The 24,353-nt window shown below is 47.4% G+C and overlaps 1 protein-coding gene across 1 annotated transcript in view; it reads left to right on the forward strand.

Annotated features, from left to right (window-relative positions):
* Window positions 1–1,814: 1,814 nt before the first annotated feature.
* Window positions 1,815–24,353, forward strand: part of ACACA (acetyl-CoA carboxylase alpha) — a 114,098-nt gene continuing 91,559 nt past the window's right edge. The window contains exons 1-19 of the mRNA XM_057383265.1: window positions 1,815–1,884; window positions 4,746–4,792; window positions 5,479–5,731; window positions 13,971–14,103; window positions 14,641–14,779; window positions 15,031–15,140; window positions 15,526–15,607; window positions 15,984–16,082; window positions 16,819–16,925; window positions 17,379–17,489; window positions 17,615–17,824; window positions 18,329–18,499; window positions 19,103–19,264; window positions 19,473–19,636; window positions 20,370–20,520; window positions 20,982–21,085; window positions 21,595–21,676; window positions 22,891–23,036; window positions 23,314–23,464. Of these exons, the coding sequence (XP_057239248.1) occupies window positions 1,832–1,884; window positions 4,746–4,792; window positions 5,479–5,731; window positions 13,971–14,103; window positions 14,641–14,779; window positions 15,031–15,140; window positions 15,526–15,607; window positions 15,984–16,082; window positions 16,819–16,925; window positions 17,379–17,489; window positions 17,615–17,824; window positions 18,329–18,499; window positions 19,103–19,264; window positions 19,473–19,636; window positions 20,370–20,520; window positions 20,982–21,085; window positions 21,595–21,676; window positions 22,891–23,036; window positions 23,314–23,464 (2,475 nt within the window). The 5' untranslated portion in view covers window positions 1,815–1,831. The remainder of the gene's footprint in view (window positions 1,885–4,745; window positions 4,793–5,478; window positions 5,732–13,970; window positions 14,104–14,640; window positions 14,780–15,030; window positions 15,141–15,525; window positions 15,608–15,983; window positions 16,083–16,818; window positions 16,926–17,378; window positions 17,490–17,614; window positions 17,825–18,328; window positions 18,500–19,102; window positions 19,265–19,472; window positions 19,637–20,369; window positions 20,521–20,981; window positions 21,086–21,594; window positions 21,677–22,890; window positions 23,037–23,313; window positions 23,465–24,353) is intronic.

Here is a 24,353-nt window from a genome sequence, read left to right on the forward strand (position 1 = left end):
GGCCATGCCGTGCCGGCGGGAGGTGGCGGGATGCCGAGCCGGGCCGGGATGATCTGAGCCGGGGGTCTCCCGGCGTGGGGCCGCCCCTGCCCGCCGCAGGAGCCGCCGCCCGGTTCCCTCACGGCACCATGCGCTCCGTCCGGGCCAGCGCGGGCGGTGCCCCCCGGTGCCGCCGGTGTCTCGCGTGGCCATCCCGCTCCCCTCGCACCGTGCAACAACACGTGGGCGGCGGCGAGTCCGGCACCGAGCACACCGCGGGCCGGAGCCCCGGGCATCCCTCCTCCATCTCATCCTTCTGCCATCCCTGCGGGGGTTTCAGGATCCTGGGGATCAGTTCGGATCCGGTTCTGCCCGAGGGGTTGAGAGTAGCCCTGGGATGCTCAAAACCAGTGAAGTTTTAAAAGAAAATCGGCAGAGCAAACAAAATTGTTTGCTTGCCTCTCCTTTCTCTTAAATATTAYTGAAAAAGTTTAAAATGAGAAGTACTGTGTTTGAAAAAGTGTCTGAAGCGTGAGTGGAGTCTGTTCCAGTTTAGCAGGCAGGAATTATTCAGCAAACTAAGTGATGCCAAATTCTCTCCAAGACTGTGGGATTTAGACAGTCTCGAGTGTTTTAGCAAACTGGGATAGCTGTAAATACAGCCTCTTATTTTGGTCTCTGTAGAGGTTTCGGCTGGATAATAGGAAACAGTTCTTCCCCCAGAGGGTGCTGGGGCTCTGAACAGGCTCCCCAGGGAATGGTCCCGGCTCCTGGGCTGTCTGAGCTCCGGGAGTTTTGGACAGCGCTGCCAGGGATGCCCAGGGTGGGATTGTTGGGGTGAGTGTGCAGGGCTGGGGGTTGAACTGGATGGATCCCGGTGGGTCCCTTCCAACTCAGGATATTCCATGATTCTGTGATTCTGCATCCACAGGTGGAAAGTTCTAGGTGTTTTTTTTTTTCCTGATATCCAGCCTAACCTTGCCCTGACACAGTCCAGCCGTTCCCTCGGGTCCTGTCCCTGGTCACAGGGGCAGAAAGTGGAGCTGCAACCCCCGGTGAGTCTCCTCTGCTCCAGCTGAACAAACCCATTGCCYTCAGCTGCTCCTTGTGAGTCCCCTCCAACCCTTCACCATCCTCACATCCCTCCTTTGGACACTCTCCAGTAGCTTTGGATCTTTCTGGTACTGTGGAGCCCAAGCTGCTCGCCGAGTTTGTGAGGAACCTTTCCTGCAGGACCTCGGGGGGTGCTTGGTGYGTGCCCAGGACATTTTGGGCTGGGAGGTGAAGCAATGCCCAATGATTAACCGGGAGGCAGGCTCAGGTGGGGCYGGCACCGTGCCGGGCTCAGCGCTTGCGTGGGGGCGTTAAAACAGCGYGGCCAGGGAGCCACACTGTGCCTTGTTCAGAGTGGGGAGCATCATCACTTCACCTTCTCCCGACCTGGAACCACCCCCCCAGCCCTGGTATAGGTGAGCACCTTGCTGGTTTTTTTGTGTTCAGGAGAAGTGGCTCTATTTTTCATTTGTCTTCACTTTTTTTTTTCTCCGTTGCTTTCTGTTAATTGTGTTCACCTTCTCCCAACCTGGAACCACTCCCCCCCAGCCCTGGTATAGGTGAGCACCTTGCTGATTTTTTTGTGTTTAGGAGAAGTGGCTCTATTTTTCATTTGTCTTCACAATTTTTTCTCTGTTGCTTTCTGCTAACTGTGTTCACTTCACCTTCTCCCAACCTGGAACCAACCCCCCCAGCCCTGGTATAGGTGAGCACCTTGCTGATTTTTTTGTGTTCAAGAGAAGTGGCTCTATTTTTGATTTGTCTTCACGTTTTTTTTCTCCGTTGCTTTCTGTTATTTATGTTCACTTCACCTTCTCCCAACCTGGAACCACCCCCCCAGCCCTGGTATAGGTGAGCACCTTGCTGATTTTTTTTGTGTTCAGGAGAAGTGCCTCTATTTTTAATTTCACAATTTTTTCTCCATTGTTTTCTGTTAACTGTGTTCCTCCAGGTTGGGCAGTGAGAGCACAAATCCGTTTCATCRCTTTAAAGTGATTTTTGTTGATCAGCAATGCCACTGTTCCCTGGGCTTTAATYAGGAGACATTTAAATACAACCAGTTTTATTAATTTCATTTTTATATGCCATATAGCTATTGCAGGAATGTTACTCTAATTCTTTGAAAGAGCCCACATGAAATACTGATTTTCATTTCAGTAGTGGATTTSTCTTCAGAATGGGATGGCTTAGAGAAAAATAAGAAATTTTAATTTCCAGCTGTCATTGCCCAGGTTTCACGCCTGGGTGTATTTTACAATATTAAAAGTGATTTTAGAGTGAAGCTGTTATAAAACTTCTGAAGTCTGSTATTCTTACAAGTGCATTTCACTGTCAAACCAAAGATGTGACTCATGGTAGTAGCAGAGCTGCGGAGGAGTTTGTTTCACCTCAGGCAAAACCAGACATGGCACTTTTTGAGTTTGGATTGCAGAGGTTTTTGTTGCTCACAGCACGGACACGATTTGGGTGTTACATGCCTGGATACCTGCAGAGMAGGGGAAGTGCTGCCTCTGGAGCTCTGTGAGCTGATTTCCTACAAAAAAAGGGAGTGAGGCTCAGGCTCTGTGTAGATCCAGCTGTGATGAAGGTATTTCTGTGCCTGAGGAGGCTCAGTTGTGTTACCAGTCCTTCCATCTTCACAGGATTGAGCTCTCAGTCTTCATCCTTCTATAAATTTTAGGCTTTTCTCAGTCTCTGCAGAAGTTTACAGGCTGTTGGCACCAGCACAAGGGACTGTGCATAGCTGAGGATGGGGATGATTTTGGGTTTTAGGGTCTAGTTCAACATTATTAAAACAAACAGTACAAGTGCAGTGGTTTGTGGACAAATAAACAGTTTAATCTTGGTGCTGAGCAGAATTCAAGGTGCTTGTGTAAAAATGGAACTGTGGCAGTTGCATTTCAGAGAGCCAGTACAACAGACAGAGGTGCATAAATATAATACACACCTTTATTTGTAAATATGTAATACACCCCTTTACTTGTATATACATAAAACATATCCCTGTATTTATATACATAATACACCTTTTTGTATATAAAATATACCTCTTTATTTGTATAGGTAATCCAAGTGTATTTTTGTGTGTGTAATATRCCTCCATATTTATAAAAAATTCACCTCTGGATTTGTGAATATATAATTGACCTTTGTATTTCTATCTATACAATATACCAGAGTGCAGTGCACACCTTGAGGCTTCAGGGASGAGATCTCTGAGAATGTCCCCCTATAATTCAGCCCCAGACAATGCTGAAATTAATTTAAATATGAACGAGGACTCTTAGCRTGCTGAGAACAAGCCGAGCTTATCGCCCCAGCCCAGCACTGATTGCACAACCCCAGCAGAACTCCTGCCTTTGGGACTGGGCTCCCAGGCCTTGGAAAAGCCTTGGCAAATGGGCCTGAGTGGGGTTTCATGGATAACAGCTGATTTTTTGGGGTTTGAGTTGGACAAACAGGGTGTTGGAGTGAAGCTGTGTGAGCGTGGCAGTGCATGGCCTTGGGTGAGTGGTTTCTCGTGGAATATTTGAGTGAAATGTTTCGATATTCCAGTTCCTCTGCTTCCAAAAAATAGAAAAAGCCTTGAAACTTGCTTATTAATATATTAGTTATTGAAATTAGAAAAGGTTTTTCTTCAATGAAGTAGTGTTGGAGTTAGTTTGGCCGCATCCCAGGCTCTTCAGGGTGGTGCTTGTGCCAACAGCAGATCTGTCTGGATGAAAATCTTTAGGAGTGATCTGATGCCAGGATAAATATACACATAAATACTGTCTGCATCTTTGTATGCACAAAATTTGATTTGTGCTGTGTGAGCACCTCAGTTACAGAAATCTCCCTGTGTGGTTTGGTTTGCACATCACAGGTRGATAGGGAGACTTTCTGGTCATGCTTCTCCTCCTCCTCCTTCTCCTCTCTCCCCTCAAAAAAAGGGTTTTTAAGAATGCTTTTAATGCCAATGTGGGACAAATATTTGTATCTTTTCAGTTATAAAATGGTTAATGATGCCTCTGTCAAATGAAGTGCCCGTGGCCCCAGGGCAATGGGAGTTTGTGGGAGGAGTGATGTCAACACAGGATTTGATCTAAATAATTCAGTCAAGTACATTCATGGCAAAAGTGCATGAGCCAGTTGGATGAGTTTTGAATTCTCARCTGCTGATGGAAAGCGGGAGCCTGGTGTTTAGGGATTGCTCTGGCTAGAAATGCTTGTCTGGGCCTCATTCAAGGCACCATCATGTCCCATTTGTGTGACACCACGGGCCAGGTTTTTGGAGAGCTGTTGTGTTCCTATCGAGCTGATGGTGCCACATCCTTGTGCTTGGCACAATGTGGCTGTAATTAGCAGGTTTTCACTGGGATTTACTCCTTGGGATTCAGCTGGAATCAGCCAGCAGGTGCAGAAGTTGACAGAAGAGGTTTGATATGAGTGGATAGTGCTGGCACAACCTGTTCCTTTGAGAAACAAAACTGCCTGGCAGGTGGGAAGGTCAGGTCTCTCAGAAGGTTCCAGAAGGATGGACCAGCAGGAGGTGCCACAGTTGGACTTGGGCACTGCAGGCTCAGCTCCYGGGTCAGTCTGTACCTGGARCAAGTTCYGTGGTGTCACTGTGTTTTTTTCAGRGCAATTTTGATGGTATAAAYAGGAGAACACACATGGAACATGCTTCATTGTAACCCTAGTGTTTACTTCCTAACTCTTTTCTTTTCCAGTTCGTTTTGGGAGTGGATAACTGCTCAGTTTGCACGGATAGCAAGAGGTTAGTGCATTCCTCATTTCCTAATGATGTGTGTGGTTGTCATGTAGATGCAGCAAAATCAGGCAGAGCAGGGGGTATCAAAGGTTTATTCCCCATTCCACCTTTGTCCTGTGGGGTGTTCTTTTGTTTTCCACATCTCTCATGGTTTTTTCTCAGTTGTGATTATTTTTTTAATTTTGAAGAAAATGCTTTAATTCCCTGCTGGAATATTTGAGTGCTCAAACCCATCCCTGAAAGTGTCCAAGGCCAGGAGCAGCCTGGACTAGTGGAAAGTGTCCCTGCCCATGGCAGGGGTGGGAGGAGATGAGCTTTAAGGTCCTTTCTGACCCAAGCCAGACTGGGATTCTGTGATCCTGTTATTTTTGATACTTAGAGTTCCCTGCCTTTGTCTGTAGGTTTTGGGTCTGGTGTGGATTTTGGTTTTTTTTTTGTTTGGGTGTTTGTTTTTTTTTCCTTTTAAGTGACTCTTGCAGCTTTGTCTAAGGTGGAAGGTTCTGCAGCTTCTGAATCTGAGTCCTTGTGCAAACAGAGAATTAAATTCTTAGAGCAGAACTGGCTTTGATCCCAGTCTCAGGGTCCAGCTCTGTCCTTTTAACACTTCATTTCCCATCAGTGAACCTTGCTTTGCCCTCCCAGTCAGGTATTCACCTCAGGTTTGCTTTTCTCCTTCCTTTTGGCCCTTGCAGTGCTGAGAGCCCAGTTTGTGGGAGCCATGGAGGAGTCCTCCCAATCTGATAAAKCCCTGGACATGAACGCTCACTCACGCTTCATCATTGGCTCCGTGTCAGAGGATAACTCAGAAGATGAGACCAGCTCCTTGGTGAAACTGGATCTGCTGGAGGAGAAGGARAGGTCTTTGTCACCTGTGTCTGTCTGCTCGGATTCCCTGTCGGACCTGGGGCTCCCAAATGCTCAGGATGGCCTGGCCAGCCATATGAGGTAGAGATAATTAGAGCTTCAGTCTTTTAACCCTCCCAATTCCAAAGATAATCCAAAGGTCCAGCTTTATATCCATCTTTGGCTTTGGATGTTTTGGTGGTGCCAAGACTTGCAGTGTTCTGTTTCTAAATGACCTCTTGCATGTTTGTCTGTATCAAACCCTTCCATTTTCCATTGGTTTTCATGAAATTATTTGTGCCTAAATTCCTTAGGACTGTCTGTGTTGTCCTGGCTTTCAGAAAATGGAACTGTCTTCATGTTTTTTTTGGCTGTTTGTTGAGAGCAAGAGCAGTATTTGCTTATTTTAACTTTGTATGAGATTTTCTGCTTTAAATGTAGCCAAAGAATTGACAGTGGGTAGATCAATGGCTACTACAGTAGTAGATATTTACACAACCAGTGAATCCTTGTTCTTCTGTTTTGCTGGTTTCTTTGCTTGTGCAGATTAAGGAACTGGAATCTCTCCTTTTTTTTTTTTTTTTGGTGGCTCCCTTCCTATTTTAGAGAGAATCCTCTGGGAACACACAGTGCCAGACTGCTCAGGTTGGGGCAGAAAGGTGACATTGGCAGAGCTGTCATGGTCAGGCTGCTTGGCATGTTCAGCCAGCTGGCACTCACACAACTGATGTAAAACCTTAAAGCAAATTTACAGAGGGTTACCTTTCCACAGCCTGCCAGTTGCCACGATTTGGCAGCACAAAAGGTAATTTTGAAGCAGGAAATTGTAACTCTATATGTTTTAGGAATAGAAAAAATTGGATGAACACATAACCACGAGTGTATAAATGGGCAATAGCAGAAAAAGAAACTTCCAGGACAGTGCCTGGCAGCAGAGCCTCAGTGCAACCTTGGGCACCTCTGTTGTAACCTGCTTACTTTGGCAATCACCTTGGGGAGCACTTGACTTTTGAGTTAAATTGGAAAGAAATGCCAATTCAAACAAGAAAGTTACAGCATTATGGGCTGTTTTTCTAAGATAAACTCCGATGGGTTGAAGTACTTTTCAGGATGGTTGTCCCTTTCATCAGAAGATTTCTAAATCGTGTTTACAGATGGAGAAACTAAGACAAAGACAACAGCAAAGACAAGTTCAACAACTTGCCTGGAGTCACTCTGTGGCAGTCACTTAATGGAACAGAGGTGCTCTTGCTTTCAGCTTCCTTKTGGTGATCACATCAGTACCACACTTTGTCAAATGATAAATTCACAKGGAGCTCTKTACCCTTTRGSCAACGGGTCACACAAGGTCCAAGGRAGCATATCTTKTGGAAGAARTTGCCAAAAATCTTTCTGTTTGCTGGTGATTTTCCCACAGGACAAAAMCAGAGATGGCTCATATTTGAGTTGAGCATTTTATAGGCAACAATTACGATTAACATGCACGATTTGCTCAGCTGCCAGAGGTTTGTGAGGGCACCTTATCGATCTTGTGAAGTGTTCATGCTGTTGCTAAAGACACTCCTGCTGGGACAGGTTGTGCACTCTGGGCTCTCCTGCCCCTGGAAATCCATGGAGCCCTTCAGTTGTGCCAGTTGGCTGCTGCTCTGTAGRATTGAGAAAGCCACGCTCTGAGAATGAACTTCAAATTGCTGTAGTGTGTGGAACATCAGCTCTTAAAAGTTGGTGTGTGGGGAGGGTAAACTCACAGGCTGAGTGTTCAGATAGTCTTTGCTGCGTTTTGCAGCTTTAGATAATAAAACCAAACATGCCATTTTTTCCCTTCTTTTTTTTTTTTTTTTTTTTTTTTTTTTTTTTTTTTTTTTTTTTTTTTTTTTTTTTTTTTTTTTTTTTTTTTTTTTTTTTTGTCTCTGGGTTCAAAAATTTCCATCAGCACTTCCAGCCAGTCCTGCTGGGACACAGTTTTCCCTGTGTTGTAGTGAGCTGTTTTAGAGTTGCTATGCTCCTTTCTGAAGTTTTAGTGGCAGATTAAGAAACTCCTCCATAAATGMCCCTTGGAAAGTACTTTGGAAAGCCCATCTGTTTTGTTTAATAAATTGTTCTTGATTATTGCTAAATTTAATTTCTAGCTTCCAAGACGGTATCTTGTATCAAATTCTTGTTTAAAATAGAACAAAACCTGGATGTCTTCTGGTGTTTGTCCATCAGGGCTCTGGTTTCATAAGCAGTGACATGGGTGTACAGAGTCACCTGACAATCCACTTGTATCAGCTGCAAGCCAAATTTTTGGATGGAGTTCAGCTGTTACCTCATATGAAGCCCACAGAGTTTAGCTCTTCACTCCTAATGCTGGTTTGATTTGTCAGTGTATTGTTTCAATAAATTATTGAGATGCTTCAGCAGAACTAATCATCTACTAAAGGAAATTTGGACAAAWGCCTCAATTTTAGCCTGGACAGTAGTGGTTGAGTGTGCCCAGCCTGGCACTGGGACGAGGTGCCTGCTTAGAAACCAGCCCTGGAGTGACTGCACAGAGTCCTGAATGTAATGAAAGATCCTTTTGAGCCTGTTCTGAATCTAAAAAAATTCCTTTCCAGCCCAGCAGTTTGTGGTYGGGAGCTTGCACTGTGCAGCATTGATCCTGTGAAAGTTTTGGTGCTGCTGTGGTTTTAGCCCAGCTGTGGGCAGGGAGGTACAAATGTGCTGTGGGGTTGTATTCTTGTTTTGGTGTTGTTTTACTCCCTTTGCCCTCAGTTAACAGGGGAAATGTCCTCTCTAAATTCAGCCATTTGTTGGGAGATTTGGCASAGATTACCTGGCTGAGATAGCACAGCATGACAGTGCTCCCACGTGCTCCCTTATCTGATCCTTCCAACTGAAAGATAACAAATCTCTTACTTGGGGTAAATTTAATGTGAAACTCYCCCACCTGCCCCCTAATTCTGGTTTTAAAAGGTCCATTCTCGTGTTGCTGCAGATCAGATCTGTTCTACACTTGAACTTTGCCAAGGAGCACGGGGAGGGCTCTGTGCCAGGGACTCTGATTCCACTCAGCTCTCTGCTGCAGAATGATCTTGTGTTGTTGTTGTTGTTGTTGTTCACTTTTATCTGGGTGCCAAAGGTTGACCTGGAGAGTGTGGAGCTGTTTGTTGCTCCAGGAATTTTATAATTCATGAGGATGTAAAAGTAAAGCTCTTTGAACACTTTGTGGGTTTAGGAACTGGAGTATGGATATCAGTTTGATTTAAATTTGGCTGTTATTTGGATTGATTTGGGTTTGCTGGGTATTTWGAGTGTCAGGGTGTTGCTTTTGGACTTGCAAGGAACCTCAGTGATTTGGGCTGTGCATCCTGGGGATGGTCCTGTTCCTGGCATGGCAGATAAACAGCCAGGTGTGTGGTTAGGAAAAGGAATGTCTGGCAAACTGTTGACACTTGGTTATTTGGGAGAAATTCTGGCAACTATTCAGCTAATCCAGCCCTCTATTTGGGCTCTGTAAAAATTCCTGCTTTAGGCCAAAGCCCTGCCTGAACTGATGCTGGAATTCTATGTTAGCATGTAACGGAAGTTATTTACCACAGAGAGCTGTGGTGCATCCTTTATTTAATTTCCTGAAATCCTCAAGCTCAATTTGTTGTCAGAGCTGAGTCAAGTTCCATTTRTTTTGATCTCTAGGTGAAGCCCTGGTTTTGACACAATCTGTTCAAGCCAATTCTGGCTCTTTAAATTCTGGGCAGAACAGTTTTTGGGTGCAGGTTGCTGCCTCCATSACCTGTTACCTGAGGCACAGGGAGCCTTTTTTTCCAGCTGTGCAATTCTGCATCCCTTGCTGGACAGCATTTCTACTCCTTCCTTCCTGATAAAGAGGATGCAAGGGCAGAGCTAAAACTGGAGAATATCTTAGAGAGGCTTCAGCTGCCTGAGCCTTATCACCCAAATCAAATACGTGTTCTCATCATATTTACAAAACACGAGGCCCAAATGGCTGGGGAGAGCCGTGCTTTCCACACCCTTCAGAGGCCAGATCCAGAGGGAAACACTCCCCARTCTCTCTCTGGGGATTGTGTTTGTGTGTGTGTKTGTGTGCTGCAGTCTGCTCCAGGCTGCCTTCCACCCGCGCAGCTCGTGCATCCCTGCCCCGTCAGCGACAGCGCTGGCATGTGGCACTGCTGGGACCAGTGCCCGCTCCTGGCTGCCCTGTGCCTCAGGTACGTGTCCYCAAGGAAGGGTTTTCCCTTGGAGAGGAGCAGGCTCAGCTTTTCCCTTTGTCTGGCAGCAGCCTGGGCACCGAGGAGGGGCTGGGTTTTGTGGATAGCGGGGTTTGAGGAGCGTTCTGTGCAGCGTGTGTGTGTTTGTGTGTGATGGGCAGCCCTGCATCTATGTGGAGCTCATTTTCCTGGGGATGCTGCAGCTCATCGTGGCCATTGATTTCTCAGCAGCGAATTCAGCTGGCAGAAGGGAATATTTTTAACCAATGCTTGCTCCTCCTGCAGCAAATCGTAGCCATTTCTCTCACAGCAGTGGTTTCAGMTGGTACAAGGCACAGGGAATGTTTTTAACCGGTGCCACATCAAGCTGGATGTACATGTGGGATTTGTTTCCTTACTGCCACGCTGGGCAGAAATTGTTTGGATTGGGGGCTGGGGGTGGGGCTTTGGGAAATGAATTAAATGTGGATTTTATGGAGTACCTAATCATTGGGCAGTTTGAGTTGCTGTTGCAAGAGGAATGAAAGCTGGCACGTGAGAGGCATTGAGTTTTGGGGTAGATACATCACGTTGGGGTGTTTCTGGTGTTAAACTCTGTTCCTTCCCTGGGATCTCTTGGCTCTGGTGAGGTTTGTTGGCAGTGAGGCTGCCCTCACTCCGCAGCGTGTCGCTGTCCCTGTTCCCTCCTGCTCCCTGGTTGTGCCCAGAGCTGGCAGCACAAGGCACTGCTGCTGCCCCTCACCATGGCACTSTCCTGGCTCTTGATGGTCCTTGTGGGTCCCTTCCAGCTCAGGATGTTCCATGATTCTGGTACTGAGAAAACTCCTCCTTCCTGCACTGCTGTTACTGGACCCTGCCATGCTGTAGCGCTCAGTTTGAGGAYATTTATTCTTCCAGCACTCGGAGTGGTCTCATCTCCATCTGATGGGCAGGAAACAGGCACAGAAATTGTAAGTGATGTATCCAGGGTGTGCCAGCTGCCAGGCTGATGTCCATTTTGGCCTGCCAGCTGTGTCACACTGTGTCTGCGTGCCTGCACGAGCTGCCTGTGACATTCCTCTCTGCAGCCCTGGAAACGCTGTCCCTGTCACCTCCCTGCAAACCCCACATTAAACCCTACAAGCTGGCTGACTTCTTGGGGTCGCAGCTGGGGATGTGCTGGCTCACCTGCTCATCCCTGGGGATGCTGCATCCCTGTGGATGCTGTAGGAGGATTTTGCACCCCGTTCCTGGTGTGAGCCCGGTTTGGGAGCCCATCCCGGGGTTCCCGTGCTCGGAGCAGCCGCCGTTCCGCCGCCGCAGCGGGGCCAGCGCTAAAGCTCATTACGTAACCTGTGGCTGCTTTTGCTTTTCTCCCTTTGCCGATCAGCTGCTCTCCTCCAGTGACAGAGAGAGGCCGGTCCCCTCTGCTGCTGCGTCACCGGAGGGTGACACGGCCCTGGGGGGAGCCAGGGACAAAGGTTCAGGGATTTGGAGCAGTCAATCGCCTGAGGCTCTTTGCAGCTTTTCCTTGAGGCAAAAATTAAAGAGCTGCGGCTGCGGAGAGGAGCCGTAAGCGAGCCCGAAATCCAGTAATTGCTGCACTCAGCATGGAGGATTCTGCAGAGCAGAGTCAGGAGATGAGGTACCACATGCTGCAAAGGTAAGAATCACAGATCTGCCTGGCTCCTCCTGGCTGGGCTCTGTGCTGGAGATGCTCGCCGAGYTTTTGGTGTTGGTTTTATCCTCTGGAACCTCACAGAGTCTGTGGGCTCTCTGTGCATGCAGCCTCGGACAAAGATGCTGGAATGCAGCTCAGTCAGGGTTGTTCAAGTTGGAGATTCTGCAGAACTTCTTCCCCCTGTGAGCTCTGAAGGGCAGAACAGCATWTTGGAAATTCCTCCATCACAAAACGCTGCAGCTGTGAGCATGTGGGCAATAGGGATGACAGTCACTCACTCAGCATTTATTCTGTTTTGTGTAGAGCTCTGTGCTTTCTTCCTTCCTGCCCAGCTTCTACCTTATCTTATCCTGCAAAAAARCCCAACTCTTCTGTTTTGATTACAGTGGGCAGCCTGTGATTATTGATCAATAAACTTCATATTCTTGGTATGTTCACAATTAAAGTGTAGTTGCTTACAAACAAGTGTTTGTTGCATTCTGGATGATGAACCTGAGGCTCTGTTGACATTTTGCCCTTAGCAGTATCTTTGTGTGTAGTAATTTCTGCTTGGCAGGACAGTTCATATTTAAACATGTTCACAAATTCTGACCTCAGGGTTTTTATCCCTTTTCCTCCTTTTGTTGAGACTGCTTTCAATGAATAAACCTCTCTCACTCCTTGAACTGTGCTCCTTCCTTGCCACAAAGACTCTGACCCCTAAATACACAAATTTAGTAGAAATTCAACCTTTAYTACACATTTGCTCTTTCTTGCCTGTTGTTTCCTGTCCTCTTATTCCCAGGCTGGGTTCACAGGAGTGTGTGAGTTTTTGCTGCCAAGGGACACGTTCTAAGTTCAGTGACAATCTCTGGAAGTGCAGCTGGCTGGAAGAAAGGAAAATATGAGGGGATGAATCTGTGCCTTCCTCTGGGTGTCAGCTCCCTGCTTTTCTCTGAGATAACATCCTCGACTGGATGGGGTCGCTCTGACCTAGTCCAGCCATTTCTGTGTCCCAGGATGTCACTGGGGGTGACAGTATTGATCAGTAGTGTGGTGTGGAGGCTCTGTGATCCATGTGGGTGAATCTTCATGGGCCATAAGGTATTTGTGAGGGAATGGGAAGGGGGAATCTCTGTTCCCTGCCATGCTGTGGCCAGACCCCTGGAACAGCAGCTCATTCCAGCCAGGATTCCCCAGCCCTGCCCTGTGGGGCAGGAGCAGCTCTCAGGATCCCAGCCTTGGTGGCTGAGATGGCAGAAGGAGATTTCTTGAGGTTTTTCAGCTCCTTCTGGCCTTGCTTTTTCCCTTCATGCCCTCCCCCAGCAGTTCCAGTCACTCTGCTGCATCCCATTACCCTTCCCAGTGGAGTTGCTCAATTCTGCAGCCCTTCAGCAGCTGATTAGGGCAGAGGTTCCATCCTGAGAGCTCCTGGGGCAGATCTGCCAGCCACCAGCACCAACCCCGTGGTGTTTTTGGGGCTGTCCAAGGCTCTGAGCTGAGTTCCCAATCATCATTCCTGCTGGAGGGTTCTGTGGTGCTGCCAGGGGCAGGGTGAGGGCTTCCCCTTGTTCCTGAGAAGGGAAACTGTTGGGGGAAGCACAGTAAATACAGAAAAACAGTTAAACTGTGGGGTGAGGCAAGAGGTGAAATAAAAAATGAAATAAAAAGTGTCTCATGAACTCCCAGTTGTGCTGCACTGTGGTAGACACTCCGTGTGGAGAGCAGCTCTGTGCTTTCCCGTGGAATTTCCTCTCACAGTTTCAGCTTTGTAAACTTGGGCAAATSAAAGCCAAAGGGTGCTGTGTCCCTGTGTTGTTGCTGTGGAAGCTGAAGCAGAAGGAGGGGAAGTGACTGTGCCATTCCCACACACAAGGGCTGTGGCAGGACACGGGGCTGGTCTTGGCAGGCACAGAATTGGCTTTCTGTGTTTGTAGTAGGAGTAACCTGATTAATCTGTCCTCTGGCTCTCAGAGCTTTTGAGGAAGATATTAAAGACTGGGGGGTGGAAAACTCTTGGAAAATGATTTCCGTGGCCAGTTTGAGTCTCTCAGTTACACCTGGAGATAAATTTGCTGTGCTTCCTGAGAGGATTTCCTTATGGAACTGATCTCTGTAGCTTGTTTTGACAAAGCCAGGAATCACCCTTGTCCTTTCCAGCTTCTCTAGATGGATTGAAAGCAATCTGGTGGAGCATTGTTGCTCTGTGTGGGGCTGCAATTTACAGCCAATGTATTTTGACCAATTTAAATTATGGCATAGCTGGAATTTTTCCAGATAACCTGTAACTTTTGCATGGAACTAACTGAACAACTATTTAAAAAGATTCATTCCTGTAAAACTGAGGACCAGGCCATGTGGTTTTGCAGGTAAGGAGGGATTCTGCTCATCTGCTTGGGGAATGTAGTCAAAGTCAGCCTTACAGATTATTCACATATTTTTTTGTGTACAGCTGCACTGACTGGTTGTCTCTGTCTCCCCCTGATTTCCTCAGGCCCAGCATGTCTGGTTTGCACCTTGTCAAGCAAGGCCGGGACAGGAAGAAGGTGGATGTGCAGCGGGATTTCACTGTGGCTTCTCCAGCAGAATTTGTGACTCGTTTTGGAGGGAATAAAGTTATTGAGAAGGTAAATTCCTGACCCTTTATAGCATATTACAGCTCCTCCCTGGAGCTGTGGCTTGTCTCTCTCTAGGGTTGTACATTGCAGGTGTGAAATTATGACTATTTCTTAGCTTGGAAGTTTTACTTCTGCCTGGAATCATTATGTTTCCTTTTTCTATGTGATAAATAAACATAAATTAATGTAATAAATAAAAAGAAATGTCAGCGAGCCAGAGCACTTCTGCTGATACGGAAGGATTGATAGACACACACAAGGAAAGTAGACTGGAAAAACACTRAGAAGTGTATTTAAAAATAAATAATAATTTGATTTGAGTCCTCCTGCTCTTTAATCCAACCAAAGCATAACACATTAAAATTTTATGGTGAAACAAGAGCTGCTTTCTGAATTGACAGCTGGGCCGGGAACTGGGTGCTGGCTAAGAAAACTGCACAGGCAAAAACTGGGCAAAGAGTCTGCAGGGGAAAGAACTGCTTTGATGATTGTTTATTGTTTTGTGCTGTTTAGACTCTATTTCATCCCAGCTTCTAATGCACCCAGGTCCTGATAGCAAATAATGGCATTGCAGCAGTGAAGTGCATGAGGTCCATCCGACGCTGGTCCTACGAGATGTTCCGCAACGAGAGAGCCATCAGGTTCGTGGTCATGGTCACTCCTGARGATCTGAAAGCCAATGCAGGTGAGCTGGAGAGCTGGGGAAAGGGTCACAGACTTGTCTTTGTACATCCTGGAGATGCAGGAGGTGAAATATCCATCTGATCTGTCAATGATGGGATGATCTGGAGCAGATCAGTACTCGTGGAGAGTCAGCCCTGTGGGGAGCAGCTGAGAGGGCTCAGCCTGGGGAAAAGGAGAATTTTTGGGGAGAATTCTAGACCAAATCCTGTTGTTAGCTTTGCAGTCTAAAAGGGTCCTGCTTTGTTTCTGCAGAATACATTAAAATGGCAGATCACTACGTGCCCGTCCCAGGAGGACCCAACAACAACAACTATGCAAACGTGGAGCTCATCCTCGACATTGCCAAGAGGATTCCAGTGCAGGTGAGAAGAGTCMCAGACACTGAGCAATCTCTTCTCCAACAAAGAGCAAGGAGGACAAAGAAACTGAAATTCCAGACCTGTGTTAGCACCCAAGGCAACACTGACAGTGCAGAGGATGTCCCAGTATGAATATCTGCAGGAGAGGGAGGTGCCCTTCAGCCTTGCACTTCCCTACASCCAGTTCCTCCTCAGCAGTTGCTGCAACAGCCTGCTTGCACTTGTCTGCAAGGTGCAAGTCATCCTCTGAACTCAGGGGCTRGCCTGGCTGTTCTGAGGCTGTTTTCTGTGAGGAGCAGAAAGGTTTGAAGGGTTTGCATGCATCTGTTTCTGCTCACGTGCTTGTTTTACTCAAACAAAGAGTGACTTGTGTTCTGTCCTCCTGCAGGCTGTGTGGGCTGGCTGGGGCCACGCATCAGAGAACCCTAAACTGCCAGAACTTCTCCACAAAAATGGGATTGCTTTCATGGGTGAGGAGATGGACTGCTCTTCTGRTGTCTAGACCTTGTTTTAAGTGGGGAGGTTTAGGGAGATAGAAAATCCTGAGTCCAAGGGAGAGCCATGAGGAATGGTCTGCAAGTGCAAGATGGATTATCTGTGCTTTACAGTAATCCTTGTGTGAAAGAAGGGGCAAATTCTYCAACATGGCCTTGAATATTGAGATAAAAAAATCAGAAAATGCTGTTAGAATGGATTGTTTCAAAAGCTGAATGTCCCTGTTCTCATTTTAAAGAGGATTCAGTTTTATGGGAAGAGTGGAGTTTAACCTAAATTAAACTTCTGGACATTTCCCTGATGTGTGATACCCCCTGTSTCTCTCTCATGCATTGCCTTTGCTCTTTGCAGGTCCTCCCAGCCAAGCCATGTGGGCCTTAGGAGATAAAATTGCTTCTTCCATCGTGGCTCAGACTGCTGGCATTCCAACTCTTCCTTGGAGTGGAAGTGGTAAGAAGGAATAATCCTGTATTTATCAATATCATCCTAATCTTTTGTCCTCCTACCTGTCTAATTTTTAAGAAGCTCAGAAATGTGAGCATGGACATTCARGAGATGTTCCATCTGTTCAGGGTTTCACATTTGTGCTGTTTGCCCACCACACCAGTGAGATGCCTTGGAAGCAGTGACCCTGGTGATGGGATGARCATGGAGATGGTGGGAGAAGCTGGCACGTGCTGAGGATGGGGAGGAGGGACTGGGAGAAGTGAGGAAACGTGGAAGAGGTTATTCCCTGGAGAACAGATGGAAACAGCCAGGGTTTGGATTCACCTTGTGGAAGGTGTCAGGATGATCTTTAAAGGTCTTGTGGAAGGTGTCAGGATGATCTTTAAAGGTCTTGTGGAAGGTGTCAGGATGATCTTTAAAGTCCCTTCCAGCCTGAACCATTCCATGATTCTGTGCAGTTTTGGGGCCCATACTCTGCCTCCATGGGAGTCCTCTGCAGTTCATTGTTATTTATATAACAATCTGCTTCTCACAGATAAATGGAGAATATAATGTGCTGGATGAAAAGATCTGCTCCCCAGAAATCAAGAATGCCTGTTTGCATTCTGCACTCTCCTTTTTTAAACCCAGCCTGGTTCCTGGTGGAGCTATGACTGTGACCAGTGTCACCCATGTCTCATGTGTGGCTTCTCCCAGCCTGGCAGCACGAGGAGCTCAGAGGGTGATGTTTGTGTTTCAGGTCTTCGAGTGGACTGGCAGGAGAATGATCTCCAGAAACGCATCCTGAACGTSCCTCAGGAGCTCTATGAGAAGGGCTACGTGAAGGACGCGGACGATGGACTGCGGGTGGGTGTCCGAGGGCACAGAGAGCTGGGGTTCAACTCACTCCTCATGGCAGCACAAACTGGAGCCAGGCTGCAGCCCCAGAGCTGGGTCTTGGAAATTGGGAAGTGATCTTTCTTAAGTCTTTGGCCTCAGCCTGCAGAATTGGGTGAGGATTAGCAGAGAGAGGCAAAATACAGGACTGAGGTTGTGTTGCATTAAAAGCTCTCATTTAGTTTTTGTGGTCACTTCCAGAGGTCAGAACCTTCTGTAATCACAAAATCCCTGCTGATTTTTCCAAATACAGCATCCTCTCCAATGGGATATTTGGTTTCTATCCCATTGGTTGCTRAATAGAGTCAGACATGGAAGCTTGGGTGTGAATCAACTGGGAAATAACGATCTTTTCACTTGATTCTGCTGCCTTTTTGTGTGTACTTGCCTTTACTCGTCCTGCTGTTCTGCCCATCTTGCCAGGCTGCTGAGGAGGTTGGCTACCCTGTCATGATCAAGGCTTCTGAAGGAGGAGGAGGAAAAGGAATCAGGAAAGTTAACAATGCAGATGACTTCCCCAATCTGTTCAGACAGGTGACTCTTTCCACTGATTTGTGCTGCTGGGTTCTAAATGTTCGGGCTGGGCGATTGTGCGACCTCTGTATTGAAGGTCCATCTTACAAAAGGTGCTCTGCCTGTTCACCCTGTCCCTGCTGTAGGTTCAAACTGAAGTCCCAGGCTCTCCCATCTTTGTGATGAGGCTGGCCAAGCAGTCCAGGCACCTGGAGGTGCAGATCCTGGCAGACCAGTATGGCAATGCCATCTCCCTCTTTGGCCGTGACTGCTCCGTGCAGCGCCGGCACCAGAAGATTATCGAGGAAGCTCCAGCCTCTATTGCAACCTCAGCAGTGTTTGAGCACATGGAACAGGTGAGAGGAGCTCTGTAGCTTTTCCCTTCTCCTGGGCAGGCTCCAGAAGCAGCCACGACTCTGTGTTTTTATTTTACATCACCACGAGTTTTGTGTTGTTGAGTCTTTTCAAGGAGCAGCATAGGGCTGTGTGTCTCAACCTGCTTAGTGTGGGCAGCCGTTCACATTTCCACATTTAAGTCATACCAGAGCTCCCTTCAAAGATCTGTGCATTCCAAAAAGGGAGGAAAATGTGTTTAAATGTGTGTTATATTAAAAGCAAGCTTCAGGAGTTGTAGGAATTGCTAATACTGAGTGTTGCTACAAACCCTGCCTTCTGTAAATTGCAARTGAAATAAGTTGGGAATCAAAACTCCCGTGCCACAGGCTCTTCACTGCCTGTTACAAGTTTTGGGATGTTTCATGATGCCAGCAAAAACCTGAAGTGGGTGTGGTAATGAGCAGAAAGAGCACAGGTACCGCATGGGAACTGGATATAAACCCCTCTCATTTTCCATGTCCCAGTGTGCAGTGAAGCTGGCCAAGATGGTGGGATATGTGAGTGCAGGCACTGTGGAATATCTGTACAGCCAGGACGGCAGCTTCTACTTCCTGGAGCTGAACCCACGGCTGCAGGTGGAGCACCCCTGCACKGAGATGGTGGCTGATGTCAACCTGCCAGCAGCACAGCTCCAGGTGAGCACAGCTCATTTGTCATCTCTCAGCAAGTCCAGCAGTTGTCTGAAGTTCCCCAAAGCCACCAGGGGATCCCTCAGAGGTCCTGTGGAGAGCAGCAGGTGTGACCTGCCTGTCCCTTGTGTGTCCCCCCAAAACTCCTGGCCCCCATCTTTTCCAGCAGTGAGTGCATGCCACAGTCGCTCACAGCTCATGCCTTCATTTCTACTTCCTTTTTGAACTGTATCTATAAAAAAACCCCAATTAATGAACAGGACAAGTGGGAATTTGCTCCATAAGGATGCAGCCAGCAGCTGGTTCTGCAGGTTACTCTCTCCACAGTTTATAATTGCAGAATTCCAGTTTCCTGTAACCAGTTAGGGCCCTCCTGTCTCCCTGGCACCTCAGTGTATTTTTAACAGGCCTAATGCGTGCCCATCCTCAGCTGACCTGGCACTGTCAGCTTTCCCTGGAGCCTTTTAATCAGTCAATGGAAAATACTGGCTGAAGGGCTTAAGGTGGATATTACACTGAGCTCAGTTGTCCTGGGAAATGTGAATGTTTGACTCCATGAGGCGAGAAACTTAGTGGTGTTTTTTTTTTTAATGTTAATTTTCCCCCTAGATTGCCATGGGGATCCCCCTGCACAGGATCAAGGATATCCGAGTGATGTATGGAGTTTCTCCCTGGGGAGACACCACCATTGATTTTGAGAACTCAGCCCATGTCCCCAGTCCCCGTGGCCACGTCATCGCTGCCMGGATCACCAGTGAGAATCCTGACGAGGTGAGGCTTTACCTTCTGGGCTTCCTAGCCTCACTCCCTGCTTCTCCAGACAATTTTGGCAGCAAATTTAAAAGATTTTTCCCTTACCTCGCTTAGATTCTGGTYAGACACAGCCTGAACTTGTAACAGCACAGAGATTTCAGAGCCCTAATTCTGGATTATTCACTTTTTCTTTAGGTTGTAGAGCAATATCTGTCTGTCTTTGCAGGGATTTAAGCCCAGCTCTGGCACGGTGCAGGAGCTGAATTTCCGCAGCAATAAGAAYGTCTGGGGCTATTTCAGTGTGGCTGCTGCAGGGGGGCTCCATGAATTTGCTGATTCCCAGTTTGGTCACTGCTTCTCCTGGGGAGAGAATCGTGAAGAAGCCATCTCGTAAGTCAGAAATGGGGGAGAGCCTCAGAAATTGCTTGGGTTTGTTCTCTTTGATCTAAAATGCCATGGGAAAAGGAGGCCCTTTGCTTCTAGGAGTTTTTAAGAGACATTTTCCTCTCTTAATCTTGTTTTCCATTTTGTGCCCAGGCATCTCATCCTGTCTTGCTTTGCAATTCCCCTGTGTTGCGCCCATATTTCTACACTTTTGCTCAATTTTCTTTATTTTTTTTCCCCTTTCTGGTTCATCCCTACCTCATACAGCTGCTGCTGGGGGATGACACAGCCACCATACTTGCAAAGTCCCCTTTTAAGCATCCAGGTGAAGGTTTCTAACAGGAAAAGCAYTGCTAACCTGACATASCAGTGCTTCAGGATGGATTGTAAAYCRTGGGGTRTCCTCTGTGCTGTGGGGTTTTAAAGCCTGTCTGACCTTTTTAGTCCAGAACCTTTCCCAGTCCCACTCTGAGTGGGATGGACAAATCTCTCTCTGACACGTGGTAGGGGCCTGGRTGGTGATAACAAGGGGAACTCCTGATCCCACTGAGCTGTTCCTCTTCCCAGCAGCAGCAGGCTGAAGGAAATCAGTTTTCTCTGATTTTCTCTGATCATTCCCAAACATTCCTACAGGTCTTGCTCCAGTGCATGCACTCCTCTGCTCTGACCTTCAGCTGCTCTTCTGTCTGGAGCTGCCCRTTACTATGGGATAGATAACAGGGATTTTTCTCCCTTGCAGAAACATGGTGGTGGCTCTGAAGGAGCTRTCCATCCGAGGGGATTTCAGRACCACTGTGGAATACCTGATCAAGCTGTTGGAGACGGAGAGCTTCCAGCAGAACCGCATCGACACGGGCTGGCTGGACCGGCTCATCGCTGAGAAAGTGCAGGTGCAGCTGCTCCCCTTGCAGGGACACAGATGGGGATGAGCAGGGAAGGGGTGGGGGCCTGCTGCTGCAAAAGGATTTAGGAGTGGTGAATGTCCACTTAAAAATTAAACATTTTCACTGGCATTAATTCTTACAAATATCGGAATGCCAGGTCACTGCTGTTGGTCTAACAGTTGGTCAGAAAAGTATTAAGACCCGTATTATGTTTGGAATCTGGGACAGATGATAGTGGAAATGTTGTCAGAACCTCAAGATTTGATCCAGGCAGAAGAAAATGTAGTTTTTAGGAGTTACAGAAATAAGGGCTTCTATGTAGWGTTCACATGGTTGCTACACCGACTGAATTTTAAAGAGAGGTTGGCCACGAACCAAAAGTAGAGCTGAGACTGCTGATTCTTCTATCTGGATGTGCAGATGGGGCWGGAGCTGGAGGAGGTGTGACTGTGTGTGTCCTGTTTCAGGCTGAGAGGCCTGACACCATGCTGGGGGTGGTGTGTGGAGCCCTGCACGTGGCTGACGTCAGCCTCCGAAACAGCGTCTCCAACTTCCTGCACTCCCTGGAAAGGTAAAAGTGCAACCTGCTCTCCAGCAATGACCCTGATGTACAAGTTTTATTCGAGTCCAGTCCAGGAATGCTCAGGGCTTGTTATCTGCTGACTGTTCCCTGGCCCCAGGGAGCTGTTTATCCACTGAGAAAACTGCTGGGTATCTGCATCTCCTCCAAATATCCCCTGCTGTCCGCACAGATTGCTTTGGTTTCTAGCAGAAGCTCCAGGAAGTGGCTCAGAAACACAGAATTCTTTCTCTGCATGCTGCTAGGGCARCATTAGGGAGTCTTGAATCAGCCAGGAGTGAATGGGAAGGAGAGCAAAGCCAGCCTGTGTGGCTGGAGTGACTTGGTTTGGCTTAGTCCAACTGATTGGTGTCTCTCCTAAGAAGAGAATATAAAAACCTGCTCCCATCGCTTTGCTGGTGTTCCCCAAAGCCTTGCATGCATCTCTGAACCTGTTTGAACCCTGGGAGCCATTTGGTGATCTGTGAAAGATCAGCTTTGCTTTGTGCTTCCTTTCCCAGGGGCCAGGTGCTGCCTGCTCACACTCTGCTCAACACCGTGGACGTGGAGCTCATCTACGAGGGACGGAAATACGTGCTGAAGGTAYCGTGGGGACCCCATCCTGCCTCTGGTTTCTTCTTTGGGCACATTTGTGCAGGGAATTGCATCTGAGCAGGGTTTGTTTTCTCTGCTTGAGTGGGTGAAGCAATCAGTGCAGCCTCCTTGATGSTAACACCTCAGCACAGCTCTCTATTGCAAGGTCTCTGTAAACATTTCAGCCTCTTGGAGTCAAGAAATGCTCTGAGAGGGTGAAAATTATTTTGTTCCAGGTAAAGCCTGCTACAGGTGGACCAATACTTCCAACTGATCTTTCCATATATGCAGGTCTACTCTGTTGGGGTTTTGACCCACCAACATGGCAGAATTTCCAGSAATTTTTCCCTTTAGTGTTGTTTTTCTGCTGTGTGCAAAACCYCATGTTGCAAACCCAAACACAGGAGAGTTAGGAAATGTTAGACTTAAGGCTGCCTGTGCAATCTTCATCAGCTTATTTGGGCAAATTAGTGGTGCTGAAGTCTTTAATGAGAGCATGGGCTGGTTTGTGCAGCTGGAAGAACTCTGCATCTCCCTGGGTTTATCTTTGGTGAGGAACAGAGGCTCTGTGCAGCAGCTGAAGTGTTCTTCAAGGGATTTACCCAGCTTCAAATGGGAGCTGTGGGGCAGGCACTGGGATAGGATCCCTTTCTCCAGGGWGAGCATTTGTGGCTTTCCCTGTGTGACAATGTATTTTTTTCCCTCCTCTAAATGATCTCCTCCATTATTCAGTTTTAGTACACGACTGTGACTCGTCTTCATCCTGTAGATCTGGGTGAAGAAATGGTCTGTGACTGYACTATCAAACCTCTACCATCAGTGCAGAAGTGTGAGAGGATTAAATCAACATTCATGGGCASTGCTAGTTCTGACATCTCTTGGCTGTCACAGAATCCCAGACTGGTTTGGGTTGGCTCCTGTAAGAAGTCTCTCCCCATCTTTCTTGTGGGCTCCCTTCAGGCCATAATTAAGTCACCTCAGAGCTTTTCTTCTCTGGGCTGAGCAATCCCAATCTCTCAGCCTTTCCTCATAGGACAGGTGCTCCATCCCTCTGATCAGTTTGTTTGCTTGCCTTTATGACTTCACATTTTTTTATATTAAATCGAATCCTTTGCGTTAATTCCCACTATTGCARCCCTTGGAAAGCTCTGTTTCTGTGGCACCGAAATCACTCAGTGCTGTGTGCAATTCCCTGGATAATTCCCATTCCTGTGGATTTGCAGGTGACCAGACAGTCCCCCAATTCCTACGTGGTCATCATGAACAGCTCCTGTGTGGAGGTYGATGTGCACCGCCTGAGTGACGGGGGGCTGCTCCTCTCCTACGATGGCAGCAGCTACACCACCTACATGAAAGAAGAAGTGGACAGGTAGATTCATATTTAGTATTTACACAGCCACAATGAAGTGTATTTCCACCTTTGTGCTTCCCAAAAATCATCTGGGAATGGAGTTCTCTCTTAGAAGTTTACCGGATGTACTGGGAGTGAGTTTTAAGACAGAGTAAATCTTGGCTGCTGTTAGAAGAAGGATCTGACTGTGCACCCACATGGAGGGTGTAGAGTAGAGAAAGGGAGAATGGATTTTCCCCTTCCCATTCTTTCCTTGAGGAATTCTGTCACAGTGATCTGCCCTGTCCTTCCCTAGGTATCGCATCACCATTGGGAACAAGACCTGTGTGTTTGAGAAGGAGAATGATCCCTCCATCCTGCGCTCGCCTTCCGCTGGGAAGCTGATCCAGTATGTGGTGGAGGATGGGGGACACGTGTTTGCAGGCCAGTGCTTTGCAGAAATTGAGGTAAAAATCTCAGAGAACTGGTTTGGCTGCCCAGGAAAAGGCTCRGGGGGAGGGATGTCAGATGTGACTGGGAGTTGAGCATGGGGGATAATTCACAGTATTYCATTTCCAAATTTTGACCTGAATGAATACAGGAATCATCAATGAGAGTGATRGGGTGGGGAAGGAATTACTTAACAGCTGAAGTTTGAGTGTTAATGACTGTACACCAAGTGATAGGCAAAATTTCTCAACAGTCAGACCATGGTCATCGCCTTCCTGTGATCCCAAGGAAAGGTGAGATCCATGTGCTGAAGGCTTTCTCCTTCAGCCTCAGAGTCAGAAGCCAGGATGAAGTAACAAACTAAGGCTTCTGTGGTTAACTGATCATTTRTCAGGTTGATCCCCTAAGTTGAGAAGTGTCACTCCTCCCTTCTCCTGGGAAGTTTCTTAACTCTTAGCGAGGAGGAGGAGGATGAGCAATTTCTGCATCATGGTGAGGAAAGCACAAGGGGTTGTGTAGGAGTGTAGCTCAAAACAGATTTGAGGGAGGGGACGGTGTGTGATGACAGAGGGGCAATTAAATCAGTTGGGGACAGTGTGTAGGAGAAAAATATCAAGCCAGAGATGCAGCTATTTTGTGTAAGTGCTTTTGCACTGCAACAGGTCATGGCTGAGAAGGAACCACCCACACAGTCCCCATGCTCCCARTGCAGAGCATAGCAAGGGTAAAACCAAACTGGCTCCAAGGGCAGGAGCTCCCATGGGTGGCCTAGGGAAGCATTTCATTCTGGGAAGAGATGTCTGAGAGCTCTAGAGAGTGACCCTGGCTCCCTCTGCTTGAAGTGAAGGTGTGGCTGTAGCCTTTGAGAGGAGCCTTTGGAATGCAGCAGTGAATTGTGTCTGCTTT

Source organism: Malurus melanocephalus, unplaced genomic scaffold (assembly GCF_030028575.1).
Source record: "Malurus melanocephalus ecotype Western Australia unplaced genomic scaffold, MMel_1.1 scaffold_617, whole genome shotgun sequence".
In the NCBI taxonomy this organism is placed as follows: domain Eukaryota; kingdom Metazoa; phylum Chordata; class Aves; order Passeriformes; family Maluridae; genus Malurus; species Malurus melanocephalus.